Consider the following 15,497-nt stretch of genomic DNA (forward strand, 5'->3'; position numbering starts at 1 on the left):
GAAAATGTGAATTTTCATATTTAAGAAAAGTGATCCCTCTGTATGCATCGACAAACCAGAGGTATGTGAGAGTCTTTTCCATACAAAAGGGCTCACTGAAAACAAATACCTGCTCTGCAAACTGCCTTCATTAAAGAATACACAGAAAAAATAAGTAAACACTACGAAGGGAAAGGATAAGGCTGAATACTTGGTGGACACTGTCCTCTCCTGGACGTTAGTATCAAAGCATTCACAGAAGTGGTGTTATGCCTAATATCGTTCAGGCAGATCTGGTTCACTCTGTATTTTCGTAGTACCGCAAATTAGAATAGGAACAAGTGATATCACATGGTTCGATTAAAATAACTCCTCCTCCCCACCCATCCCCAGCATGGGAGCCGAGTAAGACAAGTCAGTATTTGGCTGTTAGCAAATAAGACAAAACATAGTTTGGTACGTTGAGAGATTCAGATACATGACAAGGTTTCTGATTGGATGGGGCCCATTGCGTTTTAAAGAGCTTTTTTGTTTGTTTGTTCGTTCATTCTGAAAACTGAAGGGTGAGCCCTGGTGAAGGTATTTCTGTTATAGGAAGATAGGAGAGGTGACAGCAAATAAAGCTACTGCAACTAACTGCTTAGCCTGCATAGAGTCTCTTCTTTGCTACATCGGTCTGTTTATCAGAAAAGTGGGATGGAGGAGATGACAACACTCTCGTCAGACTGTAGCTCTCTAATTACTGCTTTAGCTGTTGTGGGGGGACAGGACCTCCTGGGGCTAGATGTTCAGGTGGAGTTAACTAAACTTTGCAATTCAATAAATAGTTTGTGCAGTTTGAGTGAGCTGTAGGTAATTTTTATCTCAATTTTCCTCATTGATATTAGCTTTATGGTACAAACAGTGACTTTAGTGTTATTATGGACAAAGAGCTTTAAGCTACGTTTATAACTCTCTATAGGTAAATTAGATTAATAATTTAGCTGGTCAGTAGTAGTAAGAAAACTCAACACAATATGTGCCTAATTTAATGTAATGCTGAGAAGTACTGACACAGCCTAAATGTTGGTCTTAAAAGTGTATTTAAAACTTGCTTCAGTATACGTCAGCCCTCCATACAACAGGCTGCAATGTTTCCTGTTCTCTAACAATGCTGCTTTTTCTGTTTTTCCTGAGGGTTGATTTTAATTATAGACAATAAATGTTGTGGCCCTTGAGTCAGTACACAGGTGACTAGCAAAACCCCCCAACTCTTTAACCCTCAAATCTATTCAGATGCAGTGAACCCACCTACAGCGTCTTTCATGAAGAATACTCAAAAGCACTCAGTTTCTCTCGGAAAAACACAACTGAATGTTTTAATGATGCCATCATGCAAACACTGTTCTGATAACTGATGTAGAAATTCTCTTTGCTCTCAAGGAAAATGAACAGGTAGTTCTGGTACTGTTCTTGGAGAAATTCAGCTTTCTTTGCAGGTAAAATAGTTAAATGCTTCAAAGTAGCACTGTGTTGTTCCCCCTTGCATTTTAATTTTAAATTATTTTTATTATAACTTTTAAATTAAAAAATAACTAAAATAAAATTAAGTTTAAATGAGGTTGATATTTGTAATGAAAGCTTCCCAGTGTTGCTTTTGCTTGATAAGGGTGGTCTGGCTTTACAGTTACTGGATGACTAGGAAAACTGTTACTTTCAAAAAAGGGTATTGGAGTTTTTCTCAGCCATGGTTAGTAATGGAAAACTTCTTTCTCCTTCCCTCCTCTATTCTGCCTTCCTTTCCACAGAACAAGCTTGCCATCTCCAATGTTTTCCAGAAATGACTTCAGTATTTGGAGTATCTTAAGAAAATGTATTGGAATGGTAGGTAATCAGAAAGCTACAATAACAGACTTGAAATATTTTGTTTCATTTGAGGCCCAAATTAAAATTTGTGTGTGTGTGTTTGGAGGAGTGTTAATCTCCTCCTTAGGCTTTTGCTTGCTTTTATAACTCAGGAAGGTAAGACTTGGTCAGAACAATATTGGTTGAGTAACGGCATTTTCTCTTGCATTCAGCCCTTGAATCACTTTGTCATATCAAAAACTTGTATTTTGACTCCGAGAACAGAAACTTTCAGCTTTCTTTGCCCTTCCCCCTTCCCCAGAGTATTTCAGCGGTGTTACCAGCCAGACGGTGGGCAGATCAGAGAGTTAGTTGGTTGGCACTTAATCTGCTTCCACCTAAGGGTGAACTGAGAAGAATTCCTCTCTCCATTAGATCCTGCAATAGGCTGAAAGTATTTACTGCCAGTAAACCTCCATCATCCCGTACCACTAGCATACAGAGGGGAATGTGGGTTTAGTAATTGTTCTGGTCTGCAGAAATGGTTGCGCAGAGGTAGCAGTTTGGGGAGGGAGCAGGGGAAGGATTGTACTTAAATATCTGTCAAAGCTGTTAGTGTCAGGTGCTGCTGTTATGGATGAGAACAGTCCTGGCTACTCAGCACATTGGCAGTGTGCTATACTACGCTTTTAATTTGCTAATGCTGGCAGTTTAAAACACTGCAATGTTAAGCATTCAGAAGGTATGCTTTTTAGAAACAGGAAAGAAAATAAACAGCAACAAAACAACTGCAGTACTTCTCTTAAATTTGCATTCTTGTTAAAAGATTTTTTTTTCCCTTCAGAATATAAAATTCTTACTTTTTATTCCTGTGCTGCCACCTTCCTCCATCCCTTCTCTTCCTTCTTCCCCTGCCTGCTTGTCTCCAAAGATGTTTAAGTAATTAGGTGGCCTATATCTATTTTAAGACTAATAAATAACTTAATTTTTAAAAGGGCCCTTAATATTTCATTCCGTTGTTTCACTTCACCTTCTTAATGCATTTGTAAGTAGGAAATTTGTTTGATGTTTGGTTTTCTTTTTGTTTTAAAAGAAGTGGCCTTAATGTTGAGATAGATAGGCTTATCAAGCTCATAAGGGATGTAAAGGGTTTTTTCCATGCAGCATTAGCAGGGCCAGGTCAAGCACATTGCATTAGCACTAAGAACATAAATTATTTTTGTAATAAGCCAATTACATTTGGGTTACTGTAGGTCAGTGTATCTAATCATTTGGTTTTTAACACAAATTTCATTTGTGTGTCAGGAGCTGTCCAAGATCACAATGCCGGTTATATTCAATGAACCACTGAGCTTTCTACAGCGACTTACAGAATATATGGAGCATACATACCTTATCCACAAAGCCAGCTCACTTTCTAGTACGACTGAGCGAATGCAGGTATTTTGCATGTGGTAATTTATAGTAGCCCTTTTTGAATGTTCTTAGATTTTCTTCTTCATAGATAAACTCTCATTATAGGAGGAACTCCTGTAATTTGCTGCATGTCAGATTTTGTTGTTAATTTGTTAACTGGTTTTGCCTATCTAGGAAAACGTTGTGCTTTTTCTAAGGCTTGCTTTTTTTAGCCTTTTGATGAAACCTATTTATGCCCCTCCCTTGACTTAAAAAAAAAAAAAAAAAAAAAGGGACCAAGAAGAAACCTACACTTGCTAAGCCACCAGAGAATAAACATTCTGTAATACCATGGCTGTTGTTGATATCTGACAAAGACTAAAATCAGTAGAGTTAACTGTGTACTCGTGTTCGTTTAAATAGTGTGTCGCTGCGTTTGCTGTGTCTGCTGTAGCCTCACAGTGGGAACGTACAGGGAAGCCATTCAACCCACTGCTTGGAGAGACATATGAATTAATCAGGTAATGAATACAAGGTGCACTGAAGAGTGGAGGGTGATATTCTACATAACTAATGTTTTGTTAGGCTTGTTAGATGGCATGCAAACTGCTCTTTGGCTTGAAAAATTCCTGTGTTTGCAAGCACCTCCTGCAGCTGCTAGGAAATGTGTTGCTGGTGTTTCAGCCATGCTCGCCTCAGTGAAGAGAAGCCACTTAGCTTTTCAACCCAGAGCAGGCTTTAAAATCCATTTAAAAGCAAACTTTATTTACAAAAATGACTTTTTTCCTAAAACCTGAATGAAAGGATGTGTGTTACATATAAAAGAGGTGGTAGAGTTGTAATACTCATTATATGAGTGTCCAGAGTATGAATAGTTGGTTTTAGTGTATTAGTCTGCAGGTGTCTTTAGAGGAAGTTCTTCTCTCAAACAAGTGAGGTTTTGGCCTGTGATTATGCAAAAGTTTGAGCTCACTATCAAAAGTAAACATATTGGCTAATAAGATTTGGTTGCTCTTTTTACTGTTTCACATGTCCTCAGTTTCTTAGAATGAGGATGTTATATATATTAGTTGATCTGTCTCTTTTGTGTTACATGGCATTTTAACTAACTCTTGCACTGAGACCAGTGACTATGCATGCATCAACTATGTATTTCACACTAGGGGAAAAGAACCACAACTTCATCTTCACTTGATGATTAGATATATGCTTCCAGTCTTTTTTATTTTGTATCCTCAGAACACTGATTTTTTTTTTTGAATTTTATTTTGCAGAGATGATCTTGGATTTAGACTTCTCTCAGAACAAGTTAGCCATCATCCTCCAATCAGTGCTTTCTATGCCGAAGGTTTAAATAATGATTTTGTGTTTCATGGATCAATTTATCCTAAACTCAAATTCTGGGGAAAGAGTGTGGAAGCAGAACCAAAAGGCACGATGACTTTGGAGCTTCTTGAGTAAGTTGATAAGTGATAATTGCGTGGGCACAGTGGCCACATCCGTAATGATTAGTGCGCATTACATTCTCATGGCTTAAGAAGGGACATGTCTAACAGCCACATCCTAATGTTTGATGGCAGATGGCTTTGCAGGGAGGAGGAGATGAGAAAATGGGAACTGCCATCATTCAGCCTAATACACTGCATACTAATAAATTTTGTGTTTACTAATCTGTACAAACTGGCATTGTAGCAGTTGGTGCATGTGGCTGTATGTCCTGCAGATACCTGGACATCCAATCTTACCATGACTAGCACGCTTGAGTCCTGTTGACTTTCCTCGTGTGATTCAGTGCCAGCAGAGACTGGCAGCACTGAGGCTGCTGTTTTAAGGAACTGATAAAATCAGTAGCAGTATCCCTTGCTCACCAGGCACGGTTAATAAACTCCTTGAGTTTTCCTGGCTTATTGCCATGTCCCTTTCAAGACTTGATGCCCTTTATAGAAGACAGCTTGTTGCAGCAGTGCCATTCAGTACAAAGATAGAGTATTTTATTCTTTCTCTCTCTTCTTCTAGACACAATGAAGCCTACACATGGACAAATCCTACTTGCTGTGTGCATAACATTATTGTGGGCAAACTTTGGATTGAGCAGTATGGAAACGTGGAAATAACTAACCACAAGTAAGTTAAGAATGTGAATGTGTTCACTTGCTGGGAATTTAAAAAGAAAAAGCATTTGGAAATAATTAGTGCCTTCTTCTTCTGCCTTTAGAACTGGTGAGAAATGTGTTTTAAGCTTCAAGCCCTGTGGCCTCTTCGGGAAGGAGTTGCACAAAGTTGAAGGCTACATTCAGGACAAAAGGTAAGATTCATTCCTAATAGAAACAAGTTACTGTGCTGTTTCTAATGGGAACTGCAGAATTGAATGCTGTTAACAGTGCATCAAAAGCATGAACCTAAACCAGGAAGGTTATAACTTGTATAACACCAATAATGTAAGTTTGCAAGTTGTTCTCAAAAGCTATTCTTTCAAATAATATGTTTGAAATGCTGAAATAAATCTGCTTAAGCTCTTTTGTAAACTTAGTCTTTTTTGACAGCAAAAAGAAACTCTGTGCGCTGTATGGGAAGTGGACTGAGTGCTTATACAGTGTTGACCCAGCTACTTTCGAGGCTTACAAAAAAAATGACAAGAAAAATGCAGAAGAGAAGAAAAGCAGTAAACAGGTATTAATCATGTAAAGAGATGGTATCTCAAAAGCATGATAGTACAACTAAATATTTTAACAGCACTTAAGTGCATTAAAGCTTACTTTTCACTTATTCTCTATTGCCTAGTAGGATTCAAAAATGGATTGAATGAGTACCGGTATTAAGGGATAAAATGCTGGCTCTTTCAAGGATTTGTATTCAAACTTCCCAAAACTTGGCACAATCTAACCACTGGCTGGTGGCTCCTCACCTGTCTCCTGCAGAGTTGTTGCCTCTTCATCCCAAGTCACATGGAGAAAATAACATGTGTTAATTGGACCATGGTTCTGATTACGTTTGATAATATTTATATTCCAGTAGAAGGATTTGGACTCCTATATTGTTTCATATCTTGATGAAAGATCCTATTCTCCAGGTTTTAGAAGAAATTTTGTTTTTCTCTTTATTACATAGCTACAACTTCTGAAATGCTGCAATTTCACAACTGTATTTTTTTTCCTAATGGAAAAAAATAACATTCTTAATCCTTCCAAATTTCTGACAGCGGTATGCTTTCTGTTTAAGACGAATAGTGGTGGTAACAACATAACAGCCTGATGAAGAACAACCTTTCCTAGTATCTTAAAAGAGTTATTGTCCTCCTTTGGTGACTGAAGCCAGATTTTTTTTGTTTAAGTATTGATAGCTTTTAACGTAAAAAAAAACAAAACTCTAAAAGCAGTTGTTCAGTTGTTCCTGTGCAGATTCAGATTGTTGCTGTATCTGAGATTGCTCCAGTGCTTGCTATCATGAGAGTGCTAAAGCACTGGAGATTTCTGCTTCTCTTTGAAGTCTGCCCCTGTGAGCTCTAGGGAGAAGGAGCAAAGAAAAAACATACCCTGTGTCTTTGTTATACTTGAGCTATCACTTGGCTTTCTCTGACAAAGCTCAAGACTACCCTTGCTTTTCAATTCAGAATAAAGCACCCTATTTCATAAAGCTCAAGTTGCACATTGCCCTGATTCTAGTAAAGCACACTTTTCCTACTCATTTAACAGAACTATTTCTTTGTAGAAGGCTTAAAGCTTTGTAATGTGCACTATAAATCAGCTAGTCTTTCTCTGTTGAATATATATCCCCACTGCCCCCTTGTGTCTGAGGAGCTGATATTGCTTATGGTTTTTGAACTTCTAAGTGACCAAGTCTCAAGTGTAATGTCTGGATGTGCTTTGTCCCTTCATGGTAATGAAGCAGTCATTCAGGCATGAAAGTACATGGCCTTTCAAGTTTCTCCTAATTAGAGTTTTCAGATTATTCTTTAGTTGTTTTCCACTCTTCCTTCTTGCTTTGTTGCTGCTAATGTAGGCTCGCTTCTGTCTCCCTTTAGGGGACCTTCTTGGGTGTGAATCCTTTTGCAGATCCTTTTGTCTCTTCCCCAAAATCCCATTGACTTTTGTAGGGATTAAATTTTTGGAAATGCAATCTTGCAGGATGCTAGACAAACCTTCATATATGCAAAGGTAGATATTTTACCAACATCATAACAGAGTTACAGTAGGCCTGGGGCTATGCCAGGGTGTTTCAGCTCTGAGGGAACTAGAGCCATTTTTTGATTTAAGATAAAGCATTTTGTGCCAAATTTCCAGTGCAAATATGCAGAGGAGCATAATGTAAGACAGCCATCAGCAGTTGCCCTCACACATGCAGAGCTACAGACACGAGAGGTCTTGCTTTAGCAAAATGTGTTACTATTCTCCTTAGAACTGGAAAGACTTTGAGTAGTGGTGAGCATAAATTGTGCAGCATGTGGCAAGAGCACATTGAAATCCTAGTTTTAGCTCTTTGCAGTTCTTGTGACATCTCAGATTGTATCAGACAAGGCAAAAAACTACAGTGTGTATTGTAGTCTTTTTATAAAACTTGGTCTTGAGTTTGACACTCTGATATTGAAGTGTCCTTGTTTTGATAAAAGGATATCTTTCTGATCTGCGTTTTGCCTCAAATCCTGATTTCTTAGAGTGATCAGTGTCCATTAAAGGTTAGAATGCCGAGTTATCAGGACAGCTCAAATGTAGTCATCTAAAAGCCTTGTTTAGCTGGGGGCCTGAACCTGGTCTGTTGTTCTGGTTCCTTTGCAACTGGTTCACTGTTAAAAAAAAAAAAAATGTACCCAAGTGCTCCACAGCGGGACAGAATTCTTAATTCTTTCTAATTTTCTAGGAGCCGTAACCCATGAATCATCTCAGAATACAATTAAGTTCAGTTCTGGGTACTGGGCTACTTTGTACAAAAACATCAGTCTGTATTATCTGATGCAACCATCAGAGAGCAAAGCTTATTAGCAGCAGGATTAAAGTTGCTGGCATGTAGCCAAAGTATTTAAAGCAGTTGGGTTCATTAGTTGCCTTTAAATTCAGCGCTACTCTGCAATGATCTCTGAAATGTACTGCTTTTTTAGCTATGATAATAATACCAGACTTTCTTGGGAGAGGTCTTGCTCATTGCCTAGCTGGCCTTAGTTCAGTGTTGTAACATATTCTCTTGTGGCTGAACTAATATTAGCAGTTCTGGACCTCAGCTGTTCCGAAGGAGTTTGTTAAAAGCATAATGGTTTAGAACTAGTTTCAGTCACATCTATACTGCAGCCACCACTTATTCTCTACTGCCCTAGTAACCCTGGCTGAAGGAGTTGCTCCCTTTCTGGAAAAGCCATTCTGGCTGAAGGAGTTGCTCCCTTTCTGGAAAAGCCATTCAACAGTATTGTGGTTGCCTCAGGCAATGTATGTCAGCCCTTATAGGATACCTTTCCCAGAAGAAGTGGCAACTCTAGAGTATCCATTTAACACGTTTGCAGTTTGCCATGTCAGTAATGTAGTGGTCAGTGGAAATGAAGATTCTTCTGAGCAAAGAGCAGTAGCATAGTCCTTTCCATCTTGCACAAGCTTCTACTCTTCAGTTTAAATCAAGCAGTAATGGAGTTAAATATGAGGCATGGGAATGCATATGTTTGAGGAGATCCTTAGTGATAGCAAAATTGCCATTTCTTAGCTCTTGAACATCCAGATTTTATCTACGAAGACACTAATACAAGAAACTGGTAGACTTCCCTTGGGAGGGAGTTGGGGACTATGTATTCTATTTTAATCTTTCTTGATGAGCACCTAGAAAAGTTCCTGTGTTATTGAAATTATTTACTTTGGTCATGGAAGTAATTTTACCGAAGTCTCAGCATTGGAGTGAGTGTATTCAAATGGCTTATGACTCCAAATAACTCCTTCCATTTTCTGTGTGTTGCTTATAGGTGGGCAATACTGAGGAACCAGATGAGATGCCATTGCCAGATTCTGAGAGTGTTTATGTTATTCCTGGAAGTATTTTGCTATGGAGGATAACTCCAAGACCTCCAAATTCAGCTCAGGTCAGCTGTTGCTTCTGCTTCTTGAAAATGCAAGCTATTCTGTCAGTTTGCCTGTTCAACATAAAGCAAATCCATTTGTCTTCCTTTTCATTGACAAGTCTGAATTTACCTGTTTATTGTAACAAACTTTCCCACTACTATTGTAACCAGGTGAGGTGGGGTTGGAGGAAAGGCATGACTCTTTCTAACTAGCTGAATTTCTCTGCGAAATTGAATGCTTCATGTAGCTAGTGGTACAGGGGATTTCCCTGCCTCTTCTCCTCTCCCTTCTCCCCCAGCTGAAGCACTTACTGTGTGACAAATCTCTTCTGAAGGGCTGTATTAGAGGACAGACACTTCCTAGGAGATGTGTGCTCTTACAGAGCTTGCAAAATATGCATAGCACGAGTTGGTCTGTGAAGGGCCATGGAGCTGGAGAGCCAGTGAGCAGAATGTATGGGTGCATGTGCAGCTAGAAAGACCTAGAACCAGAACAAGAAAAAGTGTCTTCAGCAGGTTCATCAAGGGGGAAATGCCTCAGTAGAGATGGTAGGGAGAATGCTAGTAGGACTGGAAAAAGAAGATAGAAATAGTGCACTGAGTAATTGGATGCTGTCCTGATTAAACAGAAACACCAAGGATCACCTACACTGTGCCCGACGCTGCAGTTCTGCTTGCATCTTTAGTATTTCTATCTTGAGTGATTAAAAATAATAATCATAACCTGGATATTTGTTTTTAGAATGCTGCTTTGTTGTGTATTAAAACTAGCAGCTAAAGACTTTCTTATAAAGTCACCCTTTACCTTTGTCTCTTTCAGATGTACAATTTTACTAGCTTTGCTATGGCTTTGAATGAGTTGGACAAAGAAATGGAGAGTGTCATTCCCAAAACTGACTGCCGGCTACGACCAGATATCAGAGCCATGGAAAATGGTGAAATAGGTAACTTAGTTATTGCAAAGGTGGTTTATTTTTCCAAGCTGGGGGATTGGAAAAATGGAAATAAAAAAAATTCCACTCTCAAATTGTTGGATGAATGTTAGAGTCAATAGCAACCCATAAAGATGTGTTCCTTCATGTTACAAGACAGTAACTTAAACTCAGTCTTCCCAGGTTATGGTATGCTTCTAGTGAGAGTTCTGTTACCCACCTACTTATGTTATCCATATAAGCAAGAATCTTAAAAACTTCAAGATGATGTGCTTTTTATTTGCTTTTAGCCCCTTTGCTGTGCTCCATAGTCAAGCCCTGTAATTGGAACCTTGTGTAAGGAGACAAGCCTCTGAGCATCAAAACTATTTATGAACTTATCATTTTTCTGTTTCCACCAGCCAAAACAAAAGTATTTTGATGTGCCAGTTCTGAGTATTACAGTCAAAACCAAGTCGAACTGCAGTGACAGAAGATGCTTGATGCAAAATTATTCTTCACTGGGAGCTGAATATTTCTGTTGTCCTAGAATAGTGAATTAGAAAAGCGTTGTGAGACTTTACACAAGTAGAAATTGTATGCTATTTAGAAACCCTGTCAGCATTGTTACAGTAGATTCCATAGAGTAAAAGTGCCTTTTAGAGTCTTCTGATACGTACTTGGTGTTGAATGCTTTGATACGTAGCAGCTGACTTGAGAGGAGTAAAGTTTTACGGACAGTTGTGTCCTGCCCCGGCCATTTTTTTTTGCTCCTCTGTTTCTTTTTGGCATTTTGCTTATAAAGCAGGGTGGCTTGGTTTGTAGACTAAAAGCATGGAGGCTGTTAGTTTCTCTGGTCTGCCGAGTGATCTCCGTAAGTCATGAAACCTCTGATTCTGTTTTACCTTTTTCAGTGATTCTGACTACTTCTGATAAATAGTCTGAGATCTAGATATAAAACATGAAGACACAGGCATAATATCATGTAGTTGTGCTTGTGAAGTTTTGGGTTGTTTTTTTTCAGAAGCTGATAACCACTTCCTTGAGGCTTAAAAAAATAAAATAAAATAAAATAAAATAAAATAAAATAAAATAAAGCAGATCAGTGAATTCCCCCAAACAGTGTCTTCTGTAAATAGGATTGTTTTGTGGCAAGTGGGATGGCCATACTTGGTTCATAGCATTCTCAGTGACTTGCATGCCTAAACTTAGAGTGAAGTAGCTATGCCTTTAGCAACAGACTATACTCCTTAACTGTAATAGCAGCATAAAGACTGTCTAGCAGATACACTGGTACGTATGTGGTATGTCAGTAGCTGGTAGGATAACTGGGAACAGCTGATACTCTGCCAAAAATTATTCTCCCAACTACTTCTTCCCAAGCTGTTCATGATTCGGGATTCTTTCTGCCAAATGGAAGTGACTGTTCTGCATGTTACAGACAATGACCCATGCTATCTTAGTGGCTTAACAAAAAAAATGCAGAGATGTTGCAAAGAGACAGTTCTTTACGATTTGGAAATGAATATTCCAAATCCCTATAGATCAGAAACTTGGCACTAGTAAGATCTTACCCCAAGACTTTACAAGAAGTTGGTGGCCTGACTCCTGAATTGAATCCAGCATCATGTCTTAACCAGTTTCCGTGTTGAAATAAATCCCAGATGTGCCACGTCCCCTAGCTCACATGTGCTGTGAAGAAAACGTTTTCAGGGTCCTCAGGCCATGGCTAAACACATTTAGAAGATAGAACAGAATTTCCTTGGCTGTCGTTGTGCTGCAGCTGGACTGGCTTTTAGACTAAAATAGAAGTGCTTTTGTGTTATGTAGGAGGCTCTTTAAATGGACAACTTTTACTGCTTCCCTTGTTTATTTGCTGGGTCAGATGAAGTAGATGTCCCTGTCCTATTTTACACTTAAGGCCTTATTTTTTGTTTTTTTGTTTTTGTTTTTTTGTCCCTTTAAGATCTAGCTAGTGAAGAAAAGAAGAGGCTAGAAGAAAAACAGAGGACTGCTCGCAAAAATCGTTCCAAGTCAGAGGAAGACTGGAAGACGAGGTTAGTGTGTCTGCCTGTAGGTGTATGTAGTTATATAAAGATTTTGAACATTCAGGTTAACTGTCAGTTCACCCAAGCGATATGCACTATCGTGTCAGCGTGAAAAGCTGAAAACATCAGCAGGTTGGGTGGTGCTGCTGTTGTATTTGCAGGCTTGGTCAGCGCAGGCTGTAGCGCTTCCAGAGAGAAGCGTCAGGCTCAGCCTGTCGGTTCCTTCCCTCTCGCTGTTTGCACTCCCATGTTCGAACACGAGTTGTGTTGTCTCTGCTGAGCACCTCTCAGTTCCATCAAGAAAAAGATGTTGCCACTGATAACTGCTTGCAAAGGACTCTTGTTGCTGGTGATTAATTTATAATTGACCTAAATTTGTATGCCTGGCCAAAGGGGAGGAGGAAATGATTCCTCCAAGGAAATTGATAGCTTGTTGCCCATGACTTCCCAGATCAGTGTGTGTGTGTGCTGGTAATACTGTATTCCCACTGCACACAGTTATTTTCAGAGTTGGCGAAATGGCTTTATTGCCCAGATAGCCAAGCAATTTTCTCCTTTCTCTGAGAGGAGAAACTAACTACAAAAATAAGAAAAGCTAAGGGAAAAATTAGCTTACAAAAGTTTTGCCAGGACTTTTATTCATTTTGTTTAAAAGATGAGAGAAGAAAGTTGGGGGCACTTAGACACAACAAGCTAAATAGAATCCCTGTAAAACATTACAAAATGCATCTAGTTTGACCAGACACAGTTGTTTAAATGCATAGCAATAAATTGGTAGCCTGTTCACAGAAACTTTCTCTTCCCTATTAACTTATTAATACACCCAAACACTGTGGATTAAATGTCTTTATAATGTCTATTTGTAACTATAAATCACTTTTTTCTTTTTTTCAAATGAAGTCACCCATCAGCCCAGAGTCCCAGGTTTGGATGTGCCTGACTTTGTGTCTTTTCCTTTGCTTGCTCTCCTGAAGTGTTTGGGTTTGTTTGCCCTGAGGCTGGCACAAAATAACACTTTTGATAATTTGGAGTAAACATGTTAAGGAACATGTTAGGAACGGTCTTGTCCCTCCCTTTTCCTTTTCTGAATTCAGGGGCTTTTATGCTTTGTTCCTAGCTCTCACTGAGTATTTTCAAAGCAAGGGATAGTCATACTATGTTCTTCCATGTGTCTGAAGTACTTAAAGTATAGCTCAAAGCACCTGTGTGCTGTATTAGAGGGAACTGGGGGAACTTCCAGAGGGCAATTCAGAGCAGTGGCTACAGGGGCTATAATTAGTGCAAACACCATTCATAAGGTTCTTCAGTTATTAGTAGTGCAGTTAGTTATTACATAAATAGTCTGTTCATGAACTCTAGACCTGCCTACCGCATACCAGTATCCTTTAAGAACTCCTTGTTTTCCAGTGTCTTTTTCTAAAGCTGTGGCAGAAACTTCCTAGTATCTGATCTCCTTAATAGGAATGCGAAGTGTGACTGCTCCTGAAGGATGAAGTAGAGAATGTAGGAACGGTTACTTTCCATTTAAACATAAAGAATTGTGCTTGAAAAAAATCCATACTTTGAAGGGAAACTCTTCAACTGAGTTCTTCATCTGCTGTGTGATATAATCTCTGTAAACTGTAAACTGATTTCCTTGCCACAGAAAAGCATGCGCCTTTCTCTCTAGTAGAGTTCCTCCCTCACAAGATGCAGTTCTCAAAAGTGCCTAGTAATTTTTTTTATTTTGAAGTCTAAATTTTTAGGCACTTTATAAGTGGGATCTTGGTGTTTCTTAAGTGGTTCACGTTGTGCATTTGATGAGTTACAGTAGAGACTGATGAGTAGTTTTAACTCTTGAGTAAGAAAGAGCCTAGTTCAGTTCTGAAACACAGCAGCAGTCTGTCATTTGTGATGAACACCAGTCATCTTTCTCCTCCTTGCTTACCTGGGTGCTTATTTGATTGCTTTGGGTCTCCCCGTGTCTCTCACTTAATTCTTCTATCAATCAGCTTTCCCTTTCTTATAGAAGTAGTAGCTTCACTGGAGGAGGAGAACATTCCCCTGACCTTTAAGTGTGCTGAAGACATACCAGTGAGTTATGAGGGGTAAAGTTGCTTTATCTGAGAGATGAGGTATCATCTGTGCTCATACCCTTACCTCTCAGCAGGATGGCTTGGCTCTTGCTCTGGAGTAAACTACTATTACCTGCGGACTAGGAGGTGTACTAGAAAACACACACCGAGCAGTTGCTTACGAATATGTGACATACTGTAGATTTGCATCCTGTGTGGCAGTGTTGTGGTAGCAGTGTACCACCTACAACGCAAGGGGTGAATGACTTCTTTTCTTCTGTTGGTTTCAACTCATTTAATCTGGCCAGCTGAACTGTTGAGGTATTTGACCGTTCAGTTTATCATAGTGAGGATGATAGTACAAGGCATTACTTGTGATACGCATCTCAAATCTTTTGACCAAACAAGACATGCTAATTAGCAACCCCACTTCATAACATACAATGTTATAATATTGGTGGTCTTTATGGTTTTGCTTTTTAAAGATACCAACTCATATTTGGTCCTAATATGCTGTAGTTTCTGTTCTGAAACCTTATCCTGAAGGGGAAGGGTTGAGCTGAATGGGCAGTCTTGCATAAGGATGACTGCAGCGAGGCATACAAAGCAAGAACTGGCTCCTGCGGCCAGTGAAGAGCTGAAAGGAAGCTGTGGAGCATATTAACCACAGAAGCAACATACAGCAAGCTGACTTGTCCTATGAGCATGGCCTGGCAAAATATAGCAGAAAGTTAAAATGCTACAGAGGGTTAGTGCTGTGCAGAATGCTGTTGTTGTAAGGCATAAGTAACTGGGCCCAAACAGAAAGCGCTGACTAGTAAGTGCTATATACTGCATGCATATTCAGTGTGTACACACAGCACTTCCAGATTAGGGAGAAGAGGGAAGGAAGGAAGGAAAGATGGTGGTAAACTTCAGTATTTCTGCCACCAACCAGCTCAGCAGAAGTTTGCAAGTAACTTAATGCAGATGGAAGCAGCCTTCTGGGCATTAAAATAGCCCCACAGTGTGACAATGTAATACAATGTAGTTAGGTTGTAATGAGGAAGAACCTTTCCTGTGGCCTGTGGGTGACATTGCACCTACGCTGAAGCTAACTGACACCCTTGTTCTGGGCTAGTGTTTTGCAAAGCAAGGCTTTACGACACATGGGGAAATCTAGATCCTGGGGAAATAATGTTCTTCTGTTTTCAGGACTGCAGTGCTTGTGGTGTTCGCGTGTCTTCCAAAAAACATTATTGCTTATGCATGCCAT

The 15,497-nt window shown here is 39.4% G+C and overlaps 1 protein-coding gene across 4 annotated transcripts in view; it reads left to right on the plus strand.

Moving 5' to 3' along the window:
- The window catches only part of OSBPL1A (oxysterol binding protein like 1A), an 82,355-nt gene that overhangs the window by 65,351 nt on the left and 1,507 nt on the right, over positions 1-15,497 (plus strand). For all 4 annotated transcript variants that reach the window (XM_067290624.1, XM_067290626.1, XM_067290623.1 and 1 more), the window contains 10 exons: positions 1,767-1,842; positions 3,109-3,243; positions 3,622-3,719; positions 4,473-4,655; positions 5,215-5,322; positions 5,414-5,503; positions 5,742-5,868; positions 9,134-9,250; positions 10,050-10,173; positions 12,107-12,197. In XM_067290624.1, coding sequence (XP_067146725.1) covers positions 1,767-1,842; positions 3,109-3,243; positions 3,622-3,719; positions 4,473-4,655; positions 5,215-5,322; positions 5,414-5,503; positions 5,742-5,868; positions 9,134-9,250; positions 10,050-10,173; positions 12,107-12,197 — 1,149 coding nt within the window. The remainder of the gene's footprint in view (positions 1-1,766; positions 1,843-3,108; positions 3,244-3,621; positions 3,720-4,472; positions 4,656-5,214; positions 5,323-5,413; positions 5,504-5,741; positions 5,869-9,133; positions 9,251-10,049; positions 10,174-12,106; positions 12,198-15,497) is intronic.

The sequence above is a fragment of the Apteryx mantelli genome, chromosome 2 (assembly GCF_036417845.1).
Source record: "Apteryx mantelli isolate bAptMan1 chromosome 2, bAptMan1.hap1, whole genome shotgun sequence".
Classification (NCBI taxonomy): domain Eukaryota; kingdom Metazoa; phylum Chordata; class Aves; order Apterygiformes; family Apterygidae; genus Apteryx; species Apteryx mantelli.